The 9,028-nt window shown below is 45.7% G+C and overlaps 1 protein-coding gene across 1 annotated transcript in view; it reads right to left on the reverse strand.

Annotated features, from left to right (window-relative positions):
• Nucleotides 1-552: 552 nt before the first annotated feature.
• Nucleotides 553-9,028, reverse strand: part of hunk (hormonally up-regulated Neu-associated kinase) — a 32,234-nt gene continuing 23,758 nt past the window's right edge. Inside the window, exons 8-10 of the mRNA XM_064971343.1 lie at nt 8,779-8,947; nt 8,046-8,205; nt 553-3,343 (exon numbers count right to left, since the gene is read on the reverse strand). Of these exons, the coding sequence (XP_064827415.1) occupies nt 2,574-3,343; nt 8,046-8,205; nt 8,779-8,947 (1,099 nt within the window). The 3' untranslated portion in view covers nt 553-2,573. The remainder of the gene's footprint in view (nt 3,344-8,045; nt 8,206-8,778; nt 8,948-9,028) is intronic.

Here is a 9,028-nt window from a genome sequence, read left to right on the forward strand (position 1 = left end):
TGGTCAGAGGGCGGTGTTACGGAGAACGTTTCACGGACGGGACCCGGGTACCATAGCTGAGTGGATTAACAGTGTGTGTGTGTGTGTGAATTGTGTGTGATCGTGTGATTCAGTACGAAGGGGTCATTCAGCTGTCGTGTTTGGTGTTCATGACTACTACCACAGCTGTCTTGTAGGAAATGGATACACCATGTGTAGAGTGTGTGTGTATGGTATGTGAGGGTGTGTGTGCGTGTAGGGATGGTTCGGGGTCCGTACTGGTTCCCATCTTGCTGAGAGGGAGATAGTTCACATTCTTCTGTTGATGAAGAGACCCAGGTCTTTGTTTAGGACTTATTAAAGTAATATTTGATCAATGTATGGTTTGATGGTTTGCAATATATACATTTGGTTATCTGGTTTATATTGGCAAAGTATTTGAGTATCGTGAATACACACACACACACACACACACACACACACACACACACGTCTATGGGCAGGTGCAGTAAAAGGATCAGACAGAGACTTCATGGATTTAGTATAAATATTTAAAATATTTTATAAGCCATCGTAAAAATCTCGACACTCAAAAGCAAAAAACAATTCATTACAAAAGAACCTTGAATCAAGTCCGTTCATTTCAACAACAGAAAAAAAATAGTTTTAAAGACTTAAAGACATTTCATATTTTCAAAAAGTTCAAAAGTTTTTAAATGTTCGTATTAAAATCGGTATTAAAACAGTCTTGCATGCAAGTGTTGACAGATATGAAACACATTCTATGTCAAAAGGGAGAAGCATTGTGTAAAGTGGAAGCATTTGCTCGTCCAATACAGTCTGGTGAATCAATGGTGTGGCAATGTCAAAGGTCACAGTCAATATGTACAAGAAGACAGTAGTAGTTTAAAAATCATAGAATACAGAACACTAGAATCCATCATCGGGAACCTTTAGAACCTCCGGAATCATACAGTATTATTAATTACACAGTAAACTGGCACGACAACACCCATCGTTTCCATTCGTTCAGAAAGCACCTTGGCAATACCGTCGTTCACGGCAGGCAGAACACACATATAGCAATATTGCACAAACTACAGTCAGTATCACTTGAAGACGATATGAAATGTATCACTTTTACGTGCCGTGATAGTGGAAGGTCAACCCTCCTCTTCCTCCTCTTCCTCCTCCTGTTTCAGTCTGAGGCAGGGCAGGGTTACAACACTCAGCAACTCATTGTAATCCCTTTGACACTTTTATATAACTTGTCTGTCTCAACAGGTAGATCTGCTAACAGAGTCCCTAATGGTATCCTACACATTCTATAGTCCATAGGGCTCTGGTTAAAAGCAGTGGGCTATGTAGGGAATAGAATACTATTCGGGACGCACCCTAAGGAATGGATCGTCTAATAGTTAAACTGTCATATAGAATGATGTATATTTCCACTGTCGTATAGAAGCTGATTGTATAACAGGTTGGCAGTTGGGCTCAGAACACAACCTTATAGGGCTATAGGGAAGTCAGAGCGGTATGGAAGGTTATGTGACTGGCTCAGAAACAAACTAAATCGCTAGGATTCTGCAGTGTTGGGTTCCAGTGGAACACAATTCACCGTGGAAACCGTAGAATTAGAACGCGTTCTAATTCTGCGGAAGAACCCACGGTTGATGGTCAGGTTCCGTTGGAATGAAACCAAAGCAGAAATTCCACATAACTAATCGACTGATCTTAACCACAGATCGCATAATGTTTGGTTGTAATGAATGTGACAGCAGAAAGGTGAGAGTGACAGGCAGCTGTTGGTATTGGTTGACTCGAACTATGTGGCTTAACGTACACAACCACAGTAATGTCAAGCTGAAGGAACTTCCTGGAATAACAGAATGACACAACAGTCTTCTAGGGAAATCAGCCCCTGATGTCATTGTAGGTTTGGTTTACAATAGTTAGATAATACAGCCATTTCCACTGTAAACACCTCATATTAATTTTCCCTGAATGTGTGTGTGTGTGTGTGTGTGTGTGTGTGTGTGTGTGTGTGTGTGTGTGTGTGTGTGTGTGTGTGTGTGTGTGTGTGTGTGTGTGTGTGTGTGTGTGTGTGTGTGTGTGTGTGACTCAGCCCTCTCTCACAACACAATATGTAACAAAGACAGGTAAAACTCTGACACTGTAAAGCTTTACGTCACATGTTCCAGTCACTGGAGTCACAGCTTGTCTTCACAAAGGCCTTTCACCAGCAGAAACAGTCGTACAAAGAGTCATTTTCATTTCATTTTCAAACCACCCTGTTTATTTTATAGTCTTTCACTCCAACAGCCAGAGAGTCTCTCTGTATCGAAAGTCATAGTGTCGTCATGGTGACTGCCTCAGCAAGAGGACAGTTCACAGGGTCAAAGTTCACAAAAGTTCCAAGGCCGCTCAGGAAGAAACACGCCCACTTCCTGCCCCAAAACAGGAAGCAGGAAGTATGATCGAGATTAAAAAACTGTCTGAAGCGACGACATCTTATCTCCTCGTTTCATTGGACCAGAGCCATAATCCTCCACATGGTCATTGATCATCGCCATTGTTCCGTTACCCAGAATGCTTCAGCAGAGGGTCTTGAGCGCCCCGGAGGCGCAGAGCAGCGTCTGCATGTGGTAAGGGGGCGGAGACACCAGATCCTCCTCCACCGCTTGCTCCGCCCTGAAACTGAACGGCTGGAAGGGAACCTTCTTCTTCAGGATCTGACCGATGCCCATAGAGGGGAACTTACTGCCGCGGTGATAGGGGCTGTCTGGCTCAACGCTGCCCCCGGCGGACGGAGGACTAAAGGCAGATGATGGGTTGAGGGGGGAGAAGGCTGATTTGGGCGGGGAGAAGGCTGAGCCTCCTGGGGGGCTGCCGAAGGAGCTGGGGGGGCTACAGCTGGTGTCTGACCCGCACCAGTCACCCGAGTTAGAGGAGGACTTTTTAGGCAGGGGGTTGACGATGAGGACGGGGGGGCTGGGGATGGTCGCCTTTTTTAAGTAGGAGGAGTCAGGGTGAAAGGCGGAGACATGTCGCGGAGGGGAGAAAGTCCCATTGGTCAGTTTGTACCAGGGAGTGGCCGAGGCAGGAACCACAACGTCGTCGATTGGCTCGGCTTTGGAGAGGGAGTCGTAGGAGTGCATACCGATTGGAGAGGGAGCCGGGGGGGCAGGGATGTGGTCTGGGCTAGTATTGGCCGCCTGGAGAGTTTCGAGGCGCCTAATTGGCTGTGGCGTGCGGGGGAAGAGGGGGTGGATCTCTAGGTATTCCATGGAGGACGAGGCGACAGTGCCCGACGGGGCGAGAGGAGAAGCACGGTGGAAGTTACCTGTCACCGCTCGCAGAAGACCTGAGAGAGAGAGAGACAGAGAGAGACAGAGAGAGAGACAGAGAGAGAGAGACAGAGAGAGAGACAGAGAGAGAGAGAGAGAGAGAGAGAGAGACAGAGAGAGAGACAGAGACAGAGAGACAGAGAGACAGAGACAGAGAGACAGAGAGACAGAGAGACAGAGAGAGAGAGACAGAGAGAGAGAGAGAGAGAGAGAGAGAGAGAGAGAGAGAGAGAGAGAGAGAGAGAGAGAATGAATATGTTAATGTCAGTCACTACATAACACATTCTATAACAGTGTTACCCTCTGGGCCAACATGTATCTACCAGACCTGGGTTCAAATACTGGTGTATCTGGTATATATTTTCTGTGTATTTGGGTAGAACAAAACAAGTACTTTAAATGTAGTATTTTAATGGTTATTTGTATTTAAGAGGATGATCAAATACTTATTTCAAATGTGTGTGTGCGTGTGTGTGTGTGTGCCTGTGTGTGTGTGTGTTCTGTGTTCTGTGTGTTCTGTGTGTGTGTGTGTGTGGTAGATGTCTTTAGGGTGTGTGTGTGGTAGATGTCTTTAGGGTGTGTGTGTGTATGTGGTAGATGTCTTTAGGGTGTGTGTGTGTGTGTGTTAGATGTCTTTAGGGTGTGTGTGTGTGTGTGTGTGTGTGTGTGTGTGTGTGTGTGTGTGTGTGTGTGTGTGTGTGTGTGTGTGTGTGTGTGTGTGTGTGTGTGTGTGTGTGTGTGTGTGTGTGTGTGTGTGTGGTAGATGTCTTCAGACAAAACATAAATACACAGATTGAGTTTGAGGAGCTCCTTTGAGACTGAACGCAGACAACCTGTAAGCAGGAGGAGAGAGACGGAGAGGAGGGGAAAGAAGGAGGGACAGAGGAAAGGATGGAGAGAAAGAGGGAGAAGGATGAGAGCGAGAGTGAGAGGGAGGAGGATGAGAGCGAGAGGGAGAGGGAGAAGGATGAGAGCGAGAGGGAGAGGGAGAAGGATGAGAGCGAGAGGGAGAGGGAGAAGGATGAGAGCGAGAGGGAGAGGGAGAAGGATGAGAGCGAGAGGGAGAAGGATGAGAGCGAGAGGGAGAGGGAGAGATTCGCAGAGAGCAGGAGAAGGGGGGTGGAACAATATATTTCTCAGGAGGGAGAAAGGGACACAGCATGGCATATTAGTCTTTTCGGGCTATGTCAGCCACACTGACAGGTGTATAAAAGCGAGCACACCGCCATGCAATCTCCATAGACAAACGTTACTGAAGAGCTCAGTGACAACGTGGCACCGTCAGAAAGGATGCCACCTTTCCCACAAGTCAGTTCTTCAAATTTTAGTCAAAGCCTCAGATCACCCAATGCCAAGCGGTCGGCTGGAGTGGTGTGAAGCTCGCCACCATTGGACTCAATGAAAACGTCTGGAGTGATGAATCCGACAGACGAATCTGGGTTTGGCAAATGCCAGGAGAACGCTACAGTACGTGCCCGAATGCATAGTGCTAACTGTGGAGGAATAATGGTCTGGGGTTGTTTTTCATGGTTCGGGCCCCTTAGTTCCAGTGAAGGGAAATCTTAACACTACAGCCTCCAATGACATTCTAGATGATTCTGTGCTTCCAACTTTGTGGCAACAGTTTGGGGGAAGGCCCTTTCCTGTTTCGGCATGTTTCGGCAATGCCCCCGTGCACAAAGCGAGGTCCATACAGAAATGGTTTGTCGAGATCGGTGTGGAAGAACTTGACTGGCCTCCACAGAGCCCTGACCTCAACCCCATTGAACACCTTTGTGATGAATTTGAACACAGACTACGCGCCAGGCCTAATCACCCAACATCAGAGCCCAACCTCACTAATGCTCTTGTGGCTGAATAGAAGCAAGTCCTTGCAGCAATGTTCCAACATCTAGTGGAAAGCCTTCCCAGAAGAGTAGAGGCTGTTATAGCAGCAACGTTCCATCATCTAGTGGAAAGCCTTCCTAGAAGAGTGGAGGCTGTTATAGCAGCAATGTTCCTACATCTAGTGGAAAGCCTTCCTAGAAGAGTGGAGGCTGTTATAGCAGCAACATTCCATCATCTAGTGGAAAGCCTTCCCAGAAGAGTGGAGGCTGTTAGAGCAGCAATGTTCCAACATCTAGTGGAAAGCCTTCCCAGAAGAGTGGAAGCTGTTATGGCAGCAATGTTCCAAAATCTAGTGGAAAGCCTTCCCAGAAGAGTGGAGGCTGTTATAACAGCAATGTTCCAACATCTAGTGGAAAGCCTTCCCAGAAGAGTGGAGGCTGTTATAGCAGCAATGTTCCATCATCTAGTGGAAAGCCTTCCTAGAAGAGTGGAGGCTGTTATAGCAGCAATGTTCCATCATCTAGTGGAAAGCCTTCCTAGAAGAGTGGAGGCTGTTATAGCAGCAATGTTCCTACATCTAGTGGAAAGCCTTCCTAGAAGAGTGGAGGCTGTTATAGCAGCAATGTTCCAACATCTAGTGGAAAACCTTCCCAGAAGAGTGGAGGCTGTTATAGCAGCAATGTTCCATCATCTAGTGGAAAGCCTTCCCAGAAGAGTGGGGGCTGTTATAGCAGCAACGTTCCAACATCTAGGGGAAAGCCTTCCCAGAAGAGTGGAGGCTGTTATAGCAGCAATGTACCAACATCTAGTGGAAAGCCTTCCCAGAAGAGTGGAGGCTGTTATAGCAGCAATGTACCAACATCTAGTGGAAAGCCTTCCCAGAAGAGTGGAGGCTGTTATAGTAGCAACGTTCCAACATCTAGTGGAAAGCCTTCCCAGAAGAGTGGAGGCTGTTATAACAGCAACGTTCCATCATTTAGTGGAAAGCCTTCCCAGAAGAGTGGAGGCTGTTATAGCTGCAAAGGAGGGACCGACTCCATATTAATGCCCATGATATTAGAATGAGATGTCGGATGAGCAGGTCACCTTCCTCTGTTAATTGGGGAAACAGAGTACACATGAACATACAGTGCCTTGCGAAAGTATTCGGCCCCCTTGAACTTTGCGACCTTTAGCCACATTTCAGGCTTCAAACATAAAGATATAAAACTGTATTTTTTTGTGAAGAATCAACAACAAGTGGGACACAATCATGAAGTGGAACGACATTTATTGGATATTTCAAACTTTTTTAACAGATCAAAAACTGACAAATTGGGCGTGCAAAATTATTCAGCCACTTTACTTTCAGTGCAGCAAACTATCTCCAGAAGTTCAGTGAGGAAAAAGGTCGTGTGGCAAAAGGTCGCAAAGTTCAAGGGGGCCGAATACTTTCGCAAGGCACTGTATGAACACATACACTCGCCAATGGCCCATTTCAATGTATGCCCAGTACTATGCTGGCTCTGCTGTATGTGTGTGTGTGTGTGTGTGTGTGTGTGTGTGTGTGTGTGTGTGTGTGTGTGTGTGTGTGTGTGTGTGGTCTCACCTGTTTTATGGGGATGAAGGGATGGGAGGGATGGAGGGGTGGAGGAGTGGAGGGATGGAGGGATGACATCTAGTGTTGGGTTGTATCCAAATTTCCATATCTTCATATCGTGCCCGTGTCATCCCGGGTTTTATGGTATTATCGACAGTGCACACAGGGGACGCTTTTTCTGAAGATAATCCCCATAAAACATAAAACGTCACTTACCAGAATGCTAACAAAATGCTAACCAATACTTTTAAAAAATGTATTTAACCTTTATTTAACGAGGCAAGTCAGTTATGAAAAAAAAAATCTTATTTACAATGATGGCCTACCCCGGCCAAACCCTAACCCGGACGACGCTGGGACAATTGTGCGTCTCCCTATGGGGACTCCCAATCACGGTCGGTTGTGATACAGCCTGGAATCAAACCAGGGTCTGTAGTGACACCTCTAGCACTGAGATGCAGTTCCTTAGACCACTGGCCACTTGGGAGCCCGAGTGATACTAAGGAATTCTCAAAGAGAATACCAACTAAATGCTAACGAGCGCATTGCAAACATTTTGAACGGTTTCTGACCTAAACTGTACAAGTTAAAATGATACTCACAGTTTGCTGCACGTACAAATCTAATATTAGCCAGCAAGGCTCTTGATCAAGAAGGGGATTCTCTACTGTTACCAAGCGAATTCTTGATTTTAGAAGAAGCTAACCACTTAGCTAGATAGGCTAACTAGCAACTACATTAGCACACCAAACACACAACTGCAAGGTATTTAGCACATTTTAGATAGTTAACATAATAGTTATAAGACACATCTAGCTGGCCAACATTTAGTTGTTAATTAGATCACCTGACGCACGCTGCACAACAGTGAATGACTCTCGAGGCTACGGTCTATCGTCGTTGTGTGCTTGTAAACAAACACCAAACACATTTTTATCTACTAACGTATTTCACAAGTTGACTACAGCTATTTACTTTAAAAAAAAAATAGATACAAATATTCAAATGTATATAAAAAAATATTTAAAAGACTTAAGAGAAATAGGTTCAACGGTGGTCGTATTGAAAAACAATCCCGTGGTTTTCCCCAAATATCCCAGTATACACAGTGTATACGGTATACCGCCCAAGAATAGTGACATTTGCCATGGTTGTTGAGAGTAATCAGCTCTCCAGATAACACAAAAGTGTGGAAGGATTTCTGTTGAGAGGACAGACAGGGAATAAAGTGGTGTGTGTGTGTGTGTGTGTGTGTGTGTGTGTGTGTGTGTGTGTGTGTGTGTGTGTGTGTGTGTGTGTGTGTGTGCTCTCACCATTCCTGTGCTTCTTCTCCTTGCTCGGGCCCTTGCTAACGGCCAGGTAGACGGGAGTCTGTTTCGGAGGGATGGTGACCTTCTCTACGTGTTTTCTCCACTGGGTTTGGAAATATTCATTCTTCTCTGTCTTCTTCTCCTTCTCCTGGTACACCTTCTCCTGGAGGACAGAGACGTTATTACAACGTTATTCCCAGAGATATTCAAGTATTCTATTCTTCTCCTGGAGGACAGAGACGTTATTACAACGTTATTCCCAGAGATATTCAAGTATTCTATTCTTCTCCTGGAGGACAGAGACGTTATTACGACGTTATTCCCAGAGATATTCAAGTATTCTATTCTTCTCCTGGAGGACAGAGACGTTATTACAACGTTATTCCCAGAGATATTCAAGTATTCTATTCTTCTCCTGGAGGACAGAGACGTTATTACAACGTTATTCCCAGAGATATTCAAGTATTCTATTCTTCTCCTGGAGGACAGAGACGTTATTACAACGTTATTCCCAGAGATATTCAAGTATTCTATTCTTCTCCTGGAGGACAGAGACGTTACCACTATAATGTAGTGTAGTGAAGGGTGTCTATAATATCCTGTTCACCACGGTGGTGTAGTGTAGTGAAGGGTGTCTATAATATCCTGTTCACCACGGTGGTGTAGTGTAGTGAAGGGTGTCTATAATATCCTGTAGTCCATAAAGTGCAGTGTTCCCTAACCTAACCTAACCTACCCTGTACTCCTTGGAGAGCCTCTTCATCTTGTTATTGAGCAGGAAGTAGACAGCCAGGGTGTGACAGGCTCTGTTGGTGAGCACGGCACTCAGCACCTCGCTGTGTTTGTAGCCCATCCTCTCTGTCATATGCAGTAATACCATGTGGTTGATCTCCTCAATGTGGATCCTAGAGAGACAGAGAGAGACGTTAGCCATCAGACGTGTGTATGTGTTGCCGTGTGTGTGTGGGTGTGGGTGTGTGTGTGTG

This window comes from Oncorhynchus masou, chromosome 8, assembly GCF_036934945.1.
Source record: "Oncorhynchus masou masou isolate Uvic2021 chromosome 8, UVic_Omas_1.1, whole genome shotgun sequence".
NCBI lineage: Eukaryota > Metazoa > Chordata > Actinopteri > Salmoniformes > Salmonidae > Oncorhynchus > Oncorhynchus masou.